This window comes from Lepisosteus platostomus, chromosome 25 (assembly GCF_059453375.1).
Source record: "Lepisosteus platostomus isolate fLepPlt1 chromosome 25, fLepPlt1.hap1, whole genome shotgun sequence".
Lineage (NCBI taxonomy): Eukaryota > Metazoa > Chordata > Actinopteri > Semionotiformes > Lepisosteidae > Lepisosteus > Lepisosteus platostomus.
In genome coordinates this window covers 10819545-10840581 of record NC_142635.1, presented here as the reverse complement: position 1 = coordinate 10840581, position 21037 = coordinate 10819545, and the positions used below count along the sequence as shown (strand labels likewise).

The 21037-nt window shown below is 41.0% G+C and overlaps 1 protein-coding gene across 6 annotated transcripts in view; it reads right to left on the bottom strand.

Annotated features, from left to right (window-relative positions):
- The window catches only part of ncam1a (neural cell adhesion molecule 1a), a 242147-nt gene extending 221633 nt beyond the window's left edge, over window positions 1–20514 (bottom strand). For 2 of the 6 annotated variants that reach the window (XM_088619961.1, XM_088619962.1), the window contains exon 1: window positions 20181–20503. In XM_088619961.1, coding sequence (XP_088476087.1) covers window positions 20181–20232 — 52 coding nt within the window. In that variant the 5' untranslated portion in view covers window positions 20233–20503. Of the gene's footprint in view, window positions 1–20180 lie in introns of all 6 variants that reach the window. The other 4 variants (XM_088619965.1, XM_088619959.1, XM_088619963.1 and 1 more) reach the window with 4 other exon arrangements.
- Between the last annotated feature and the right edge of the window lie 523 nt (window positions 20515–21037).

Here is a 21037-nt window from a genome sequence, read left to right as displayed (position 1 = left end):
TTTTAATAATTTACATGGTTCAAGACTCTCCCTAATTCTGTTTTATCACAGCTGCCCAGAAGACAGTCTAATAATTTTCCAAGTGCATAAATACCAATAATATTTTATTTGAAGGGTAATTAATGTTTTTGTTTAGTGAGAAACATAGCCGCAGGGTAAACTTAATACGTTAGACAGCAAAGTGACTTTGTACCAAAAGCAGAAACTTCAAGGCGTATTTGTGGCATCACTCTATAGATAACAGATACCTTGAACAGTAAAAACAAACAAGCAGATCGAACAGAGCCCAGAAGCACAATACATGGCTGATGAAATTGTAATGGCATTCATAATCCGTCATGGCAACTAATCGTGCTGCTGAAATTTCCCTTGTTCTTTCCAAATTACACTGGACAGTCATTAACTGCACTGCACAGCAGCGTCTGGACAAGGGTTCACACAAACTCTAAAAACAATGTTTAATCAGAAAAAACCTCTCCACGCTGAACACTTTTATTGGCAGTTAAGGGATTCAGTTTTGCCACACGTTGGTACCGTCCCTTCATACGTCGTCATTTTCAGGCCTCCAAACCTCTACCCAGACGGTTTCCCGAAAATGAAAATGGATGTCCAAAATTTCAATCTCTTTTGCAGTCACTGAAAATGGCAGAATGGGTTTCCCAGTATACCCTAATAATGCCATGCCTGGGCTTGCAGCTGCACTGTTCTGCACTCTAGGGAGAAGCAGAGGCTGCTCATCCCTTAGAGCAGTCAGTGCAAGTACTGTGTAAAAAAGTACAGGTATGCTTGGTTCTGGCTGTTTTACTAGCTTAAAATTTTAGGACATCCACAGCAGCCTTGTCAGTTCAGGTTAATTACTGTTTTCCAAAGTTCCTTTTGTATCATAAAAACTCCTTTTTCAATCCCACCCCCTCTGCAGATATCAAAGACCAGAGCTCTGGATGGTGACGTCTTTAGGAGTATCTGTGATTTAACTGCAATTTCACCTTTGCAAAGATACAAACTCCTTCCCTGCTTACAAGACTCCCTGCTAGACAGGAATACATTTTTTTCCACATGTGAGTTTGTTAGCTGTGTATAGATATATTTTCCAACAATCAAAGGTCATATCTTGTACATCAAAAAACACCAAGGTAAGTGAGCGATGGACTCTAAGGCAACCAGTTTGGGGAGCTCTAAAGAGAATAATGAAATCAGTTTGTGTGTCTGTGCGCATGCTGTGTTTTCTTCACTGGCACTGCATCACCTCGAGAATCTTCCAGCCCTGAATACGCCAGCTAGGCTTAGCGTCATAGGGGAGGCCATGCAGAAGGCAGCCGCCCGTGGGAATCATTTTCTAGGCTCGCTGTCGGCTGCAGATCCTGAGACGCACAGAGCCCGCGCTCCCACAGGGTGTCCTCGGGACTGGATGGCGCCAGGGCCATCTGCCACCATGCTATCATTACCCTCACCTGCGGGAAAAGCCCCAGTGACTGCGGTCTACACACCACCTCCCTGCCGCAGTCAAAGTCGCACAGCAACGGCGGGCACGGCTTCCCAGCTCAGCCCTGCGCTGCTTTGCTTCATGCCCAGTTTACACTACCGCCTCTCGTTTCCACTCCAGCTGCACACCCCCAGCTGGCCACGTCTCCTCTCTTACCCTTAATCTTTAAGGACTGTGTCTGCTCACCCCCTTCTTTTTGTTTCTTTGTTCATATATACATTTTAATTTGCACTACCCTCTTAATTCCCCAGTGCATCCTGTGCACCAGCACTGCATTCCTACTCTCCATGGATTAACTGGCGCCATATTTCTTTCAGGTAGGGGGTTTAGAAACAAACAGTGAGCCATAATCCCCATGGCATTTTCCTTGTTTTCTTTTCTTCTCTGACGACTGAGTTAGCGTATTTCTGCAATAATTTCCAAGCACTGCAGTTCAGTGAACTGGTCGGCCAGTGTTTATTTTCTTCCAGTGCGACATTCGCTTACTTTAATCTTGACTTCCACCTTTCAGCACTAAGTGACCTAGCCACATTCTCATGTTTCTGTGACTTATAATGAGGTTTTTGGAAACTGGAGGCTAATTTGCAAGATATCATTTGATTTCCCGTAACTTGACATGCTACTAGATTGCTATTTAAAAGGTCACAAACCTTTTTAATGACCAGCATTGCAATATGAAGGGCAGCCCAAGTGCTGTAAACTGTAGCAGCTTTATATATTTCATATAACCCTACTGCTTCTTTTTACTGGAGAAATGTAGAATCACCAATTACTTTTGCTATATCCACCATTTTGGAATAGATGAGTGGGAGTTTTCGTATCCTGGCTGGCAGCTATGAATCCTGCAACCGCATACAGGAGATCGAGGAAGTGTAGGAAGACTGTTCCGACCTGCTGGCCTTTGGGCAACTCGTCTTTTAACATAATACAGGCAACACAGCTCCATACCGGAGGCTCAGCACAGATCAGAGAAGAGGCACGTCCCAATACCACATGCCTTCAATGCCACAGGGGTTCCATAGAGGCCGAGAGAGGCCTGGCTGACTACCCACCCTGCTTGTGGACCTCCATCACAATCAGCTAGTGACATGACCCAGACTCGAGCCCGTGATCATAGAGGGCTTTTAATGGTTGAACTAATCAGAAAGCCCCGTAGTCCCTGTTTAGCAAACAACAGTATGCCTGAGAAACGAAACTGGAGCATCCTGTGAAAGCAAACCCCTCAGGAGTCCTGACAGCGAGGGTGGAACACCACCAGATCAATAGCCAGTGTCAATAAACCTTGCACTGCATCTCTCCACTAGGACAGGCGGCGGACTTCATTGTGCTTTTTGAAGATGATACCATGGGTCCTTCTCAGCACCCCAGAATGCAGACACATGGTGCTTGTGCCTGAGCCAGGGCAGGCCAGGGACTCCTTCCGCACTCTGGTGGGGGTGGGGAACAGGCACCAGCCAGCACGTGATTTGCCTGGGTTGACACATTGATTAATGACACAATTTTCCAATTGCTTAGGCTGTGGTGAGTCGTACTGAACAGGAACACATGTTCCAATGTGCATGGAAAAGCATTTTTCTGTGATTGTCTTTGTTCTTTTTTACAATTGCTACACCAATAGCTAGTGACAAAAACATGGAGTACCATGTGCTTAAATTTCACAACAGCAATGTTTTATTTTTAAATGAATAAAGTGTCACTGTGCATGCTACTTTCCTGTAGCATGCGATAGGGGTTGTAATACTTAATGGATTAATGGATTAATATTCCTCCCTATACTATTGTCTTCCAAAAAACTAAGTTCAAAAACTTAAAAATGGTCAGGTATTATTAATCCTATGGAATCTAGAATTGACAACTTCCAGTTACAGAACAGTCTGATACGGGTGTTCATAAGCAGTTGCATTAGGATTTACAGGTTTCACTCAACGCTTTTGTGTTCAGTAAACACCAAGTGAACAGCACTGCTGATGCTCCGCTGTCAGGAAGCTGCAAATCCATCGTAAATTGTAAACAAATTCCTGGAAGAAAAGCTACATCCATTGACCCGTTTCCAAAATGTGGAATTTTTGCCTAAGCATTCAACATGCATCCCACGACAAAACCATGTTCAGTTAGAAACTGCGACCCTTTGCTTTTGAATTCTGCTAATGAGCAATGAGACAGTAATAAATCATGTACAAAAGCCCTCCAGAGTTTTATCATGCAGAATCCTCCAGACGCCCCCATGAAGCCAAACTTTTCTCAGTGGAATTTCATCGCCTTGACACGCCTCACAACCCTAATTGCAGTATTTTTCTTTCCATGTCATTTACTGTTCTTTGTAGCATGAATTGCTGCACATAATGCAATAAACAGTGGCTGTGTCTGTCTTGCAGAGGGGTGCAGGTGTAATAAACGATGTGCCACTCGCTTTCAACTTAGAAATATGCAAGCAGCCAGCCTAATGTTTTCTCCTTTTCGGGTTTGCATTTTGTCTATTTTTTTACACCGATACATCAGTTCGTTCCAGTGTTCACCCTTAATATCCATCAGTCTTCGCCGCTAGGACATATTTCTCAGGAAGACAAAACACACCCTGCAGTCACAGAGCTGCAGTGTAAACAGATTTCAGCATTACGTTGCATGTTATGCTTCATTTTCTTTGTGTCCTTATTGATAGCACTGATGCTCATTAAGACCAGCAGACAATAGCAGTGAGTTTCTAATGAGGAAGCTCAAATGTAGAATTGGAACAAAGCCCTCCACGTTTGCACACTTTCTGTCAATGCCTTCCAAAGCTTCAGTCTCTTCCCTAAGATCTCGAGAGGAGAAGAAACTGCTGCTCTGTGCTTTCATCTCTCCCCCCCACACACCCACACGTGTGTGTTTCTATAAGGTCCTTATAAGGACATCTGTGACTTTCACTGAGTCTCATTCTGTGTTTATTTACCGTTCTTTATTCACGTTTAATTTTTTTAAAAGACAGAACACGGTTTATCCTGGCACACACACGAGAGTGAAGTTTTTTTTTTTAATTGCGTTTTAAATCTTCTTCTAGTCTACTGTCACAATGATTAATGATGTCTGTATGTATTCCACATTGTCCAGAAGAGAACTATCTCTAAAACAGGGCAATTCCATTCCCATTTCTATGGCGTGCAGAATATCCCTGTAGACGGTGTAGTTTTCTAGGCTAATTTTTCACAATGTGTATTACTGCAGCACGCTGCATTATTCTCCTACATCTAATAATAATTTGCTTTACTGATAAACACCCATTTAGTTTACTGGTTATTCAAATCTTAATTCATTGAATAACATGTATTTTTAGTGGGGAACAAAGTCTTAAAACATATACGTAAAACATATTATACGTAAAACATATTTAAAAATGTTTCTGCAAAGCTCTCAAACTCTACAATCCTTTATATTGATTTGCTTTGAAACACTCCTTTTAAAGACAAAGATACTCTGATGACATTTTCTACAGTGAACAAATATAAAGACGTTCAAGTTAAAAGCCCTTTTACTGATTTTTTTCTAATAATCCAAGGACTCGTTTGTTTTTCAAAAAAAGAACAAAGCACCAATTTAATTTTTGGTTCGTAATTTTTGTCCACAGCGCAATCTAACTCTATTTAACATTACTCTTTAGTAAAGTGTTCCTTCTGTTTGCTTAATCCCACTTGCCCATGATCTTGACAGAGAAGGTGGAGTTTTGTGCCTGTCTTCAATGTTTGCATTTAGTACTTAAGGTAAAAGACACTTCAAAGGGAACCACACAGGTTTCTCTGTTTTTAGTTTAGCCGATAACTGAAGAGCAATGATCTCATACAGTGAAATAGTGCAAGAAAATTGTCTACCATCTGCCACCATAACAATAAAAACAGAACAGAAAATGACAAATGTAAGCTACCAATAACATACTTAGGGATTTCCTGTCCCCATTCACAGGCTTTGTTTCAAACATTTATCAGTGCTCACTGATTACCTTAAATGGGCCAAAATCAAACAGGTCAGATTACCGAAAAATTAAAAAATACAACTTTGTACAATAGACAGTGCTTTAACTGAATCAATGTAACATTAAATGTAAAGTTATTAAATTATTTTACAGTTCATATAATATAATACTACTTAAATACTTTTGGTTGAAAATTATACTTTTACAGTTTCCTCCATAGTCCAAAAACAACCTGGCTTCTAGGAGAAATGGCCCTGGTGTGTTTGTGTCTGTGTGTGTCCTGTGATGGACTGGCATCCCATCCAGGATGTATCCTGCCTTTCACCCATAGCTTACCTGGATAGTCTCTGACTTCCGGGTGACCCTGTATTAGATAAAGCAGCATTGAAGATGCTTTAGAAAATAAAATACAATCCTGTTGCTTTAGTGTACATTTATGGCCAGTGTACAAAAAAGCATTACATAATGAACAGAGAAAGGTAAGCTACTTTCCAGGAATTAACACCACACTACGTGGAGATATTATCTAATTAAAGCACATTTCTAATGTACTTTGAGAGGACTGTAAAAAAGATACCAGTGGTATACCTCTAGGCCTAAGGAAAAGGATTTCAAAACTAATCCTAAGCATTAAAAGAAAAATAAAGCCTTTGCATTCACGTTTATTATATCCCGAAGCAACTTCTAACACGAGAAGCACAACTGCTGTCAGAAATCAATATTAAAACTCCTCAGGTGCATGATTTGTCTTTCAAACATCCAGTTTGGATTACTGTGGCCTGTCTAAGTGTCTGAGTGCAAGGGAACACAGATACATGCTTCTCCTTTTAAGAATGACATCCCTATGTCCTGAGAGCTCTTAATGTATGGTCTTTTCCTTTATCACCACATTCACTGCTGAGGCTAACAACCACAGCAAGTTCAATGCCAAGGGAACAGAGCTCATAGTATTTTCTAAATTTGACCAAATTGAAAGTGAAATCCGGAATCATCTTTTTAATGTAGGCTTCTTCTTTTTGTCAAAGAATTTGAGTGGGCTCAATACCGAGTTATCGAGAGTACTTTATTCTTTACTTAAGAGTACCACATCACACACAGCTTTCATCTTTTTTTCTTGCACTAGAAAATTACAATACTGTGACCCCCCTTGACCCTGAAGTTATCTGCATTTGATTGCACAACCAGCTCTCCGTAATGCAGACACTATATCAATCATCTGGAGCTGAGCATTCCTTTTGATACACAAATGTAAACAGCTGTCTCATATAAAGGTCTTTGTTGAATCTCCTCATTGATGCCATGTGTCAGAGTGAAGGCAGTGGAGTTAAAGCCAGGCCAAACGAAATTCATAATTTCTATAACTGCATTTAACAAAACGAAGCGTCCTTCATCTTTTTCAGAGTGACAGGAAGTCACCGCTCAAAAATCAAAAAGTCAACAGCTGGCTCAACCTCCAAATACCACCAACCAAGAAGTCGATTCCCAAACACAAAAACAGGGAAGATCTAAGAATACAATGGATTAGGAAATACTGCCATGGCAGTATTCGGTTACTGGACACAGACTTGACAAAAAAAAAAGATATACAGGCAAAAAGCCATCAGATGAAAAGCACGCCACTACATCCACCCTATGGTTTTGCCTCATGCCATTCGTAATGTTTGTACCCTTCAGCAGAGTAGTATTACAGGCTATTTTTGTTTCTAATCTGCTTACATTGTTAAGGGCCTTGGAAATGAGCACAGCAGCACTGCTCATCGCTCTGTAATTCGTCTGGCCCTCATTCTGAGTATCTCCATCCTCACATCTGCACCCCCAGACCGAAGGATTAGACAAGCGTCTCCTGCTTTGCCTCGGGTTAGACAGGCATTTTGATTTTTTTGTTTGTGACATGAGACCCAGGGCACCAAGGATCATCACCCCAAATGGTCTCTTAATCCACAAGGATCTGTTTTAAACCAGATTCCAAGGCCTGGCAATAAAATGGGCTATAGGTTTACTCTAAAAAAAAACATACTTGTTCTCAAAGAGCTCTGTTATCTGCAACTGTATATTCCCATCTGGTTTGCTATTCCAAATTGTAGAACAGAGACAACAGCTGAACTATTTTTTGTTTCTATTTTTTTTTGGGGGGGGGGGGGGGAGGCAGAGACGTGCCGTAAATAACTTCCATGAAGACAATATTCAATCAACTTTTAGTTGTAAACTGATGTGCACCCAAAACACAGTCACATATCCCAGCACACTTAATTGATATTCTGAAACAGTGGCAAAAGTCAGGGACGTGGAGGAGATCCCATTTCATATGACAGCAAGATATATACTGACAGCTAAAGAGATGTCATTGATACAGGGCCCCACTCATTACGAGGGGCGTAACAGGGATTCACACCACATGTTCCCATGCATATAGGAGTGCTCAGAACAGCTGGGTTAGCACAGGACTACAATTCTGAATTTCAACATACAGGGGTAGCCCTGTATTTCATTGATGGCTGTGTTACACTAAACTGTTTATGGTATTAAAACATACCGAAATGTTGCTCATGCATTCCTCACCAAACCCATTTTCTTTTAATCAGAAGCAAATGCACACAAGGAATGCCGAATGGGGGTGGAAAGGTGCCACCTGGGTGGCAAGTCTAACACAATCAACAGCTGGAGAATCGGCAAACATTTATAGCAGCAACAACAATGTATTACTCACAAGCTTTAGCGCAAAGAGCGCTCCTTTGACAGTTCACCAACTAAGGATATACTTAGCTTATCAATATAAATAAGAACAACTATTTTTTAATGTACCCTTTTCATTAAAAGTGCTTGATTTGAGTGTTATCTTGTGAATGTGGGCTTTGGAAACGGAGCTATGATTTGGTTTTATAGTAGAAGAGCAATTTGGACCTCGCATCCTCAATCTTAAAACTGCTGAACGTTCCATTAATCATAAACATACCTTTTGGAACAACAAAAGCGAGGCAAGAAAACACTTCCCCAAGAATTCAGATGAGAATAACGCTGAAATTGATGTTTCCTTTCACGTGTAAACAGATGTCAGTTGTAAGGGACTGCCTTTGTTGGTTCTCATTGATGTTCTCTGCGGCACCACACGTCAGAGCTAATGCAGAGAGTCGAGTTAAAGCCAGGAGGAATGAACCGGAGTTCAGAATTGCTATAATGGTGTTTTAGAGATTCAGATAGAAGGAAAGCGTCAAAGTCATTTCTCAGGAGCATTACAGCACATGAAAACCTCTCTGATAATACTTTTATCATATGAAAGAGGGGGAAAAAAATCTGCTTGGAAAAGGAGGCTTCAAACGGTTTTACCGTCAAGCCTGAATTCAGTTTGGCTGCTTTAATCAGCTAAAAATGTTTTAAAAAGAATGTATGCAAGTAAGCCAAATCTCCACTGTTTTGACAGTTTTGAAACGCTTACGCATTTTCACCTTATATCTTGTCTAGGACTTCATATAATGGTTTGCTCAACAAACTGACATTTTCCATTCTATCACAAGCTAAGACCACAGCCTCTTCTCGTATTTTCTTTTTTTATACCCTATAGCCCCAAGAAAACTGTTGTCTGGAATGTTAACAGGGGCACACAAGAGTGAAGATATTTGCAGTCTCTGAAAATACACAACACACAGGAAATCAGATAATGTGTTTGATTTGGAAATGTCACCCAGCTATGCTGCCTATGCACATTAAATAAAAGACGTGTCATTTATTTGCGCCTGAGAAATGAAAAACTTCGTCAGCTAAGAAGAAAAAAATAATAATTTTAATTCTAACACACGTGACTCCTGCTTAAATTGAGATGGGCAGTGAATGTGGAACTAGTGTTATTCATTCAGATGACTGTGCAAAATCTATAGCCACAACATATACCACACAAATCAAATACAGATTCACTGTTCGTGAATATGGAAGTTAAAGAAGTACTACAGGCTGTGGAGATACCCATACTGCAAATAGGAAATAAAACATAGAGAATCCCAAAATGCTTTAACACCAAAATGTAATGAAAACAACATGAGGATTTGTGAGATTTTTACAGATAATAATAAGGGCATAAACATGAGAATGCTCTTTCTCATACTTCTATTTGCAATTAGTTTTGGTCATTTGTTTAGGGAGGGCATAACAGAAATATCTACCTAAGATTTAAGAATATAAGAATAGACAGAGGCGTTTATCTTCAAAGCTATGAAAATGCCATTCAGAATTATTGATATGTTTCATTGACACTGTTCAAGTGTCTATCATTTTTTCTTTTTCAAATAAAAGAAAACCCAAAGACAAATGATTACAGAGCAAGATTATCTGTGGTCTTGGCTTAATGGAACAGATCTCAAGAAATTTCTTCAAAAATAATAATCTGGTCACCTGTTCTTAGCCCCAAACCTGAAACTGAAGGCCTTGGAGTTACACACCAAAACACAACTAACATACTTATGCTGTCTTTGCCTGTCAAATTTCATTGCTCCGAGACTAATATTGCTCACTCCTTCCTGCACAACAGCAGCCATCAGACTTCATAATCTCACCGAAGATCAGAGCCAAAAGCCTGTACAGGAAAGCACTTTCACAACGTTCAAAACATATATATAGTAGCTCGATATGCCAGAGATAGGGTAAATCATAATGATAAAAATGTCCAGATAAGAAACTGATACCTAAGCAGTTCACAGCTCATAAATCTTCCTTCTTCCATGCACTTGTAATCGCGCAGATGACACAGCAGGCTTCCAAATGAGTCCCTATTAATTTTAACTGCAAAATCACAGCATAGCTTTGGCCTTCTTAATTATGCAAATCACATGTCAAGATTGTCATAATTCCACTTATTTTGTGAAAGGCTGCTAGAATATTGAAGTTTTATGTCCTGTGAGGCTATGAGATACATGCGATTCCTAATTTTGTAGTCAGGAATACACAATCCTCACACACTTATCCTGTCAGCCACTGTGTTAAAATATTCATGTGTCTTTTTTAAAAAAAAAAAAGAATGAAAAAACATCCGAAAATCTGCAGCTACAAATACACACTTTAAACTGATGTGTGCTATATAGCTGGAAGTGTGGGTCTCTTGAGCTAAATTCATAGGAGAAAACCTGACCCACATTTTTTATATATAGAAACATCTGATGAGAGAACAGATAACTTTCACTCAGATGACTAGATTCTGTTGCTTCCACGACTACTGCTGTTAGTATCCCATTGACAGAAACTGCACTTAAACTTTAAAGGCATTTTAAACTCTTCCAACAGAGCACTCTTAAACCCTGAAACCATGTGTTCAGAAACGGCCCTATCATTTATTGAAATGTTCAGAAATGAGTTTCTGAAATTAGACTGCGGTATTTAAACAGAGCTATCGGTTTTCAACTCCCGAACTTAATCGAAAACATACACATTATATAGAGACCTTTTAGATGCATCATCCTGTACTGTTTACTCCTGTGTTTTGCATGATGAAGCCAAAAAACAATGGGTTGGAAGCTACTACAGAGGCATGCATAACATCTTGAGCTCCTCCCCCACAAAGCATCCTTCTCCCTCCCTTTGTCTGCTTCTCAGTTGCTCCCCTTCTACAGATTAAGGCTGAAGCCAGCAGGGTATATTCAAAGTGCTCCTCTTTCATTGTTTTAAATGCTTAACCCCAATAAATCAAGCACTCTCTGAGGCCCAGGCCACAATGCAATTCATGTGTTGTGATAAAATTAGGAGGCGGTTTTACCCCAGACTCTCTCAGAGAGGAGGTTATTTAATTCTACTTTTTAATACCAAATTTTCAGCATGTATTTAATAACGTTCACTAATTTTATAGATTAGAAATATTGATCTTATTTGGGTACTGCGGCCTCAAAGCATCTCAGCTGTTTTTACGTATTTTTCGCTGCTTTTCTATATGTCTGTTTTTCAAGTAGCAGTTTTGCTTTTTGCTTCAGTCACAGCCTTTTTTCTTTCTTCATCCCAGTTCCAGTGTACGCTGTTCCATTTCCAAAGACAAAAAAAATCCATCCATATGCATGAAACGCACAGCCATCCAAGCCCGATTGTGTGTGAAGAAGAGCATAAATGATCGACAAGCCACTTCCACTGTGGCTGGTAGTGTATTCTGTACTGCCAGAAAATTTCAGGAACAGCACTTAACCAATGCTGCACAAGATGTAAAATCACCTTCTAACCCAGCTGCACTGAAGAGTGGATACCCTTGGAGCTGGGAATAAAATTTAAGAACTCCTCTCCAATTGTTAACTCGTTAAATTGTACTGCATGGCAGTTCAATGTAAGTGCCCCATTATGGTACTCCACTGGAATTTTACTGTTGTTCCTGCGGCTGCTATTACCTTAACATTTTGTTGCACAAGCTGCTCCAGAGGAAAAGAAGGTAGGGCTGGCTTGTACTGTCGGCAAGACCCCACCTAATTATCATCCCTTCTCTGTTTCTGCATTATACAACACTGCCAAACTGTCTGCCCCTGCTGCCACCCCAATCTAATATTTCCCCACGTCATGAATGCCAGTTTGAACAGAAAATCTCATTTAGCAATTTACAGATTAGCCCTAGATACATTCGCTGTTTTTTAGCATAGCCTGCAGCCCCTCAAACAATGAGCAGCTTTGCTCACAAATCACCAAACAATAGAGCAGGTTTTGCAGTCTGAATACCAGCATTCTGTACAATATACTCATTATTTCAACAAGAAGCAGATTCTCAAAATTAAGCCATGCTGTGTGCTGGGCTTTGTGCAACAATATAATGTGAATGGAATAAGGTTCCAGATAGACAATTTAATCACATTTTTTTTTGTATTCGACAAACTCTGTACCTAAGACCATGCACTTCACTCTGTAATAAGTATCAAAAGGCCGAAGCCGATATTGAATTAATAACCTCTTGATATCAACTGCAGGTATCAAACAGGGATATTAATCTAAACCTTAAATGCACTGAATTGTAACTGTGGTAACTGCATGTAATTCCTAATAAATCTGACTTCAATTTATCATTCTTCGAAAAGAAATACCGCGGTCTCCTTTAATAAGAAGCTTTGCTAATTGCAATTTTGCTTTTAAGTGTTGAAGATATTGGCAGGGGTTTCTACCCCTGAATGAATAACTTGATGCACTGTAATCATTTAAGCATATATTGCACATTAACAAAAGCTTCTCGCTCCGTCATATCCTTTAGGGTTTAAATTAATATACGCTACTTTGCATTTCCAGGCAGATGAAAGTTAAATGCACTCTTGGTATGGGTGCACATCCTAGTAGAATAGAAGCTGAGTTTTCAGTAATGGAGAATGCTGAAAATAACTGTCCTAGAATGACACCAATGTTCCACTTACACTTGAAAGTGTCAGCTGGCCCCCAAAAGCAATATGTGATCCTGTGCTGCAAAAGACCTCAAACACAGTTAACAATACAAATCAAACTCCCGGAAGTCTTTTGGTTGTTCTATAACAAAGTGCAGGCATTATAAGATATAGGTTATCATTCTAAATCGAGAAAATGTGTCTTAAGGTTGGTAATGAATGCAGGAAGACTGTTCCAACACCAAATTTGGGAAGGTAGAAAGCTTTTTTTTCAGGTGAGGTAAAATAAAAATCTTTCCTGCGCCATCTGCAAGACCCCCCCAGAAAACAAGGGGAAAGAACAGTTACAGTGTAAGTCTCACAAACATCTTAACAACCTTGAAAATGTTTTAATCCCACAATTGCGTCCACTAGACATTTCTGCTAAGCCAAGCACACTTCATTGGTGAGCAGCAAAAATGATCTCCTTGCTTATTCACTTCTTAGGATTTAAACTGCACAGATGACATACCTCGCATACAGTAGGTGAACAAAGAGAAAGGGACTTCATTACAATTAACAGGCTTTCTTTATTCGTGCATTGCACATAGTCCAGAAGAGAAGGGCCAGCTTCTTAGAAATCATAACTTTACCCTGCCCATGCGCAGTTCATTAAAACAAGACAGGACGTGGCCCAACAGCTCTGCCAGGTTTACATTAAGTTAGTCACCACTGCCCGCAGTGGAAAATAAGCTGTGTAATAAATGCTAATGCTGTAATTTATGAAAGGATGCTATTAGCTCGGCCTTCCTCAACAGATCAGTCCTTCCCTTGGCAGCAGTCAAGCACAACTATTATCTTTACTGTTTAACCAACTGTTAATCAGCTCAATTCCACTGTTCACAAGCTAGTTTACTTTGAGAGCCCCACTCAAAGGATGCGCTAACAGGCCAGGTTGGCTGATTATTATACCTTGAGTAGCAGGCATGAAATTAGAACTCAAGAGCTGATGCCAGAGCATGTCTCCAACATCACTGTAAATGTGGTTCAAATCAAGGTAGAAACTGTGTTCCCTGACAACCTCATGAGCCTTTCACCCAAGATGTATTTTTTGGAGCCTTCAAAAAAACATCCCATCTTCGATTTAGAAGAAGAACTGATATATACATAACCACTTATTTCTAAGTACCACCCATCTGTGTTGAAAAGAAATTAAAAAAATCAACTGAGGATTTTAGAGCACTAAAAGTACAAAGGTATTTTAATTTGTAGCATCTACCATAATTAGAAGCCCATCAGTCCTGTGCTTATCATGGTTTCCTTAGCAAACATTATGCAGCACCACCCCTTGGATGTGATGCCACTAAGTTTTACAGTTAGGTGGACTGGAGCAATGGAGATGTAGTACCTTTTTCCCCAGGGTATGCCGGCAGTGACCACAGAAGGGGACACAAATGACTTGGCCGTTGCAAGACCCTAACCACTATTCCAAGAAGCTCATACAATTTTAAAACACCCGTGATTAAAAACCATTCAAATGCAACCGCCTGCAGTCGTTCCACAAACCAGTGGTTTTAAGTGTTTATACAAAAAGAAATTTGCATTTTGGACCAAACGGTTTCATCACCGTCGCCTCTCCCCAGAAGAGGGACTGTTTTCACGATTTCTGCTCATGCAGAGCTAATTAGCGCAGGAGAGCATTACACCAAGGGATGAGATAACCTCCATTGCTGGGGATTACATCAGAGAGTGATGAGTCACACCCCAGCCGAGAGACAGCACAAAAGCCAGCCAGCCTCAAGCTCCTCCCCCTGCCCAACGGCTCCTCACTGAGGGGGGGAAAGAGAGAGAGAGAGAGCCCCCCCACATGTCATGGAACTACTCCACCAAAGACGACCATTCTAGGTCACCAGCATTCAGCAGCCTTCCACTTGAATGGACGAAAACCCCTTTCAGAGGTGAGGGGAAGGGCTGCCTTTTCAGCAGCACAATCCCAATTCCCTCCTTTTTTCTCAGGGGCTCCCTGGGACTCCTTCAGAGTTGACACAAAGTAGATCAGGCCGGTTTCCATTCACAAAGTGATTAATATGCAAAGACAGCCCGTCTTTATTTAACAGCGACATACAAAATAAAATTAAAAAAGGCCAGACCACCCCCTGGCCTCTTCAAACCCATTTTTTTATATTATGACTATAAGTATATACGCAGGGAAAAAAAAGGCACGCTGTTGTTTTCAAACGGAAAAGAAATATCGCAAGTATACTGCTTTGAAAATGGAGCCCACACAGGAAACAGTGAAGTGCCACCTTTATTCAAGATCATCACAACTGTGACGTGGAACACTTGGAACTGTTACTTTCTCTTCAGCACAAAGGCACCGTAAGTAAAAAAAAAATGACAGAACCACCCAAAAGAACATGTGCAGCTGAAAAATATCACTGAGGAGAAATCAATTTGGCTCACTTAGGCAAACTTGCACCTTTCTCCGAAGAAGAGCGTGGTAAGACATTTCAGGGACTGAGATGAACATTTCACAACATTTAATCAAGAGCGGGTCTGGTTGCAGGAACCCAGAAGACAACTGATGTGTAGCTGATGGCATAACGAAAGACATTATTTTACTCTACTTTTCAAATGTTTAAATTATACTGAATTAACTAATAACTGGGCAATTAAAACTGTATACTTTCGTTTTTCTTTGGGAGGGGGACTGCAGTTAAACTGAGGAACAAAGTAATCAACACAATTTGCCAAGATGTTTATTACTTCCAAAGAATACTGTTTTTCCTATTAGGGATTCAGATAGGGCCTCAGCTTTCCCTTTGTTCATCTGAAACATTGTGTAAGTACTGCAAAGTAAGCATATCATTAAATATGCAAAGATTCTACAAACAGAATACTGTATCCATTTTTTTTTTCAGCAGCTGGTTCAAAGGGACCCTTTAGCCCATATTCCATGAAAAACAGCCCGCTAAGAGCTAGTGAAATCAGTTCTTAGAAATTCTCCATGAACCAGGAAACACAGCATTTTATTCTACAGTACTGAACTCAATCCCACCTATTCTTGTATCCCTTTAACAGTGCAATGCACAAAGAATTTGAAAAACAAAATCATATGCTAACAGCTGACATCCCTAGTACGAATGGCAATAAAGAAGCAGGGCTGTTTTCCACTGGGCAAACTTTTCACCTTATCAGCAAGGTGAACAGCAGCAGAGGTGTCATTGTGCACAGAATAAACAATATTTCAAACTTTGAGAAAGCCCATTAATTCAAACCTACACATGCCTGTGAAGCAAAAAGAAAATTAAATGCAGATGTAGCACATACTGCATATAGAAAAATGAGCACTAAATATTCAATAGCTGTATCATTATACAATAAAACAGCATTCTTTTGCTGTTTCCAAGCCTTTTTTCCTTGCTTTTGTGGTCTCCACCTTGGTCTCAAATTTCAGGGTTCCTCTTAAATCCTTGTCTTGACCTTTCAAAAATTTAAATCACAGATGTTATTCATCTTAAGCCTGCCTGTTTATTTCCACTGTTGACTCCTTGTGAATGTAGCCACCCCCTGTGAACTAACAAAACTGCACTTAGCACACAGAAGGATCTGTTTGCAAAGCACTGCCAAAGCCTTCTGTAGCTCTTCAAAAGTAGAAATCTCTCAAATGTCTCAAACAGAAAAGTGAAAAAAAGTGTCCTTGGAAACTATTTTAATGAAGGAAACCATATTCATTTCATTGTATACCATGCTCATCATCTGACTGTGGAAATTACATACAGTAAGTAACATGACACAGTCGGTCCATGTTCTCACAACCAGCTTGTGCATTTTAATTAGTGTTCAGAATTAGTTCAAAATGTCAACTTGACACATTTGAGTGATGGTTCTAACACAGTTCCCAATCATGCTTTCTAAAAACTAAGTATATGAGTACTGCAGCAACTACAACAATAAGTGCTGCAGACAAGGTCTACAAGCTGTACTTAAACTGTATGATTGTCTCAGAATCTAAAAAATACCCAGAAACCTGCATATTTTCCAGGTCTCTGTATATTAGGCTAAAGTTTGAGTGCCTTTCTCACAGGGGGGAAAAGAGCTAAAAGCCGTGCTATTGTGTCCTTAACAGCATGATACTCAGCCAACTGGCCAACTAGAGCCCATCCATCCCAAGGCAGGAGTAGGCTAATGGCAGCTACAACAGTAAAACGTCAACACTGGGCGCAAACTCCCGTTAATCCCCACATTTCCTGCTGAATCAATAACATTATATGGCCTGAACTGCGCCTAACCTGGCAATAAATAGCTACATCACTTAATGAATTTTGTGCAACACCGTAGCCTGTTTGAGTGCCTGCTTGCGAGCAGGCTTTTAAATAACAGGTTTCGCCGTTCAACAACACAAAGAGCTGTTAGTGTTAGTGCACTCCCAACACCTGTTTACGCAGTGCACATGGTGAAGCTCGTGTCTCAATCCCCTATGCACAGAGCCCGCAGTGTTGACGGCGGCAGCCACATCCCAGCCGACACCGTGTACTTGCTCGTACACATTCGGAAAAGAAAAGACGCCGCGACACGTCTGGATAAAACTCGCCTCTTCGGTTTAATCATTTCCCTCTGCTTTTTTCTCAGGTTTTGCCCGGGGCCCGTTAAGGCTGTGCGCAGATTGAGAGCAGCAGGTGTAGTGTGTCCCTACCCCCAGTCCCCGCCCTGCAAACTTTCAAGCGCAGCATTATCAATCAATCAGCCCTTCAGCACCGACCCCACCAAAGCCTGCGCCCAGATAAAAAAAGACATCTTTTCTAATTTATCCCCCAAAATAGTGCATCTCCCCCCCCCCAAAGTAAGGAAAAGCGGACATCTTCTATCAGACATTACAGCGTTTCCCTATTTTTTTTCCGGGAGGTGGGGGGTAGCCAAGCTAATTTCACACCAGCCGAGTCCTTATCTTGATAGTACTTTTTTTTTTACAAAACTACCAGCTAGTTAACAAAATCAGGTTTGAATAAATATTATCCTCTTGCTATTACTGTTTTAAGTGACTGTGTTAGTGCAGAATGGGATAGGATCTGAGGGAATCTGTTAATTTCAACAAGTACTGTACTTCCATCTTTTAATTTCCAAAGGGGCGAAATGCAGTATTTTTTTACGCGTGGAAACTCTGCTTGTGCGCTGCCTCAGGAACCCCACCTAGAGCGCAGCGCGCCTACCTGTCTCACAATGAAGCCCTGACCCTATTGTTTCTCCCTTTTTCATTCTCGCAGATGGGTTTATCGTTTCACACTGCGCAATCCGGACGCGTCTTCGGCATAGCTAATGGATTGCATAGCTGATGGGTTTTGTTTTTTAAATCATTATTTACCGCATTCCCTCCTTTTACAACTCCCGGCTCCTTCTAGGCACCCAACTCTCTCACAGCCCACCGACCCAGAGCCACCCGCTCCCTCTCTGTCCGAAAAACTGACTGGTTTTCATGCAACTGCAATTCTATCCAACTGAAGACAGACGCAACACGGCCCCTTTCCTCCACCCACCCCCGTCTACTACCATAGTAGCACTGCACCGTAGTACTTCAATAGGTCCTGCCCCGCAGACAGCGCAATCTGTATAATCCACAATTTAAACAAAATATAGTAGGTCTGGCTCCCCTCTCCCCTCGCCGGATGAGGTCGGTTACTAACTGCACTGACATTAGCACAAAGCAACACGCTCCCAACGCATTTTTTAGCCTCGCTTTTATCCTCTTAAACCGCAAATTACTGAGCCTGGTTTAACGTGGAAGTTCCTAATCCGAGAATGCTTTGCGCGCAACGAATCCTACTGCAAAACCATGTCTTCAGGGGCCACCCCCCTACAAAATCATCTCTTCGCCAACATGAATTTAACAGAGCGCACTAAAAATATGCAGACCACCCTTCGCATATTCTGCAGCCATTTAATTTATTTTTAGTTTGTTTTTTTTGTTTTTTTGGGGGAGATGGCTGCAAGAGATAACGAATTATGCCTTGGAATAATAAAAAAATAACGGGATTATTCCCGCCCAAGGTCCCTGCACTCCGATTGGATAGCTCAGCATTTCAACCGACTCTAGAAAAGCATAGATGCGCACGACTGCCATGAGCTACACAGCACAGATGCAGCCCTTTGAACCGATATTTTATGGCCGTTTTCTCTGCGTGAGAAATTCCCCTGATTTACGCCTACTAACTGTGTTAAAACATTATTTGTAGAGTTGGGGAGTTGCTCCGCTGGGTTACACACGCACACGCCTCCAGGAATACTTCGCCATCCTCATCGCACAATGCAATTCAGCTCCCCAGATGCTATTTCTATGAATTACGTCTGGGTTATTTACCTTTTTATAACGCGCACTTTACCATGGCACAGTACCCCCGATTTGACGTGGCAACGCAAGCCCCCCTTCCCATTCTACAATAGATAAATATAACAATTTCTTAAAATCAATGTCCCGTTACACAGGGGATCCCCTCCTGGATTGCTACGGGAGTGATGAATGCTACTGGATAGATGCGAGAGACGCCCCTGGACCCTAACCGCGCAATGTACAGCAATTCCGCAGCTGAAAACACGGCGTCTCCTTTTCAAAAACTGCGCTTCACAGAAACGCTCGCAAATATAAAGAAAGATACCTGCTTTAAAAAGGGGGCTGGAAGAAAAAAATAAATGTCTGTTGCAACTTATTTGCTCTGATATACCGAAATCGAGCGTTGCACAGAAAAGGAGACCGAGATTGAATAAAGACGAATTTGATCTGTCCGGAGATCAGCTCAGATACAACATGCTCTACTGCTTAATTTTAAACCACCCTTCTGCGATACCAGTGCATTGTGAACTTAAACTTCGGGATGTTTTCTTGCCCTAATCTTTTGCGCCTTAAGGATAAATGCGTAAACCTAATTCAACCATATATTTCTTTTTCGGACTATATATACTGCACGCCATGCATGCTCATAATTTTATTTCAATTAATCTCCCACACATGAGCCAAATCCTTATTAACAGTGCAAAAGCTCGCTGCCAAGACCTGGCTCCCACCTATCCAAACCGGACAGAGCCGCAACATTTGTTGTACAAATATACTTCAATGTTACCAAACATGCAAAACAAAACAAAACAAACAAAAATAACACCAACATTAAAACGGCAAAGTCGGTTTTTGAGTGCACGCATCAGGAATTAACTGAGCTCAGTTCATCACTAGAGCACGCATTCAATGAAATTATAAGAGAATAACGTTTCGGTGAGCCCTGGAAAATTCAGTCAGGACAGCTCCCGTCTGACAATAAATCTGGCTCCTGAACACAGTGCAACTTGGGTCTATGAGATGAAGGGACGCCAAGTGCAACTAGCAGGATATCTCACAACCCACAGTGAAAACTAATTGCAAGCGGGTACTTTTTTAAAGAAAAAAAAACACTTAAAAAGCAAACCTTACCTGCACTGCCAAAGAAAAGCAATGCCCAGATGAGATCCCTGGTTTGAAGCATTGCAATCGCTAGATAAGTGATGTTTCTTGCTTTATAAAGGTATGTTCCTGTAAGAAGATGCTGAAGGTTTTTGGTAGGTGACTTTTTTTCCTATATTTCAATTTTTTGAATATATATTTTTTTTGCACACTGCTCCTTGGCTGTTTTCTGGGTACGCTCGCACGCTGCGAAGAGAATGAGTGACAAGAAGCAGCCTCAGCACACACAACATGAATTAATCCGCCTGGGCAAAATCACTCGCTCTCACTCGAGGGGGGTACTGGGTATACCTCCACATGCTCGACAAATAGTGCGCTGAGCCTTCTGCGGCTAAGTACATAGCTCGTTGCTGCTGCACCTCAGAAACAGCAGATGGTGCATTTGGCAAACCCTGGCATGGATCGTTACCAGAATTTGGAGTAGGATTCAATGGAGTGAAGCCCTGGAACAAAATTCGTGATATAAATAAACGTCGTGCATTGCAGCTCTGCTTTTTCTTAAACGACCAAAGCCTTTCAGGGTTATGCACTCCTTAGAAGCAATCTGTTTTACAGTGAGAAATCAAACAGGCCTGGATTGTGTTTTTCGGAATTTTATGCGAAAAAAATATGGAACAAGCTGCCCATCCACGCTGTTGTAGCCGATACGCTGTGTTCTTACTGGATGAGACTCTTAGTTCAATTAGCTAATGACAAAACAGAAGGATTAGACGGACCATCTGACCTGCTCTCCTTTGCAATATTCATAGGTTTTTTTTAACTTATCCTTTCAGAATTATCCTTTTAGAAGCAATTAAGTATATAACAGGTTGTCCACTTGTTTCCTA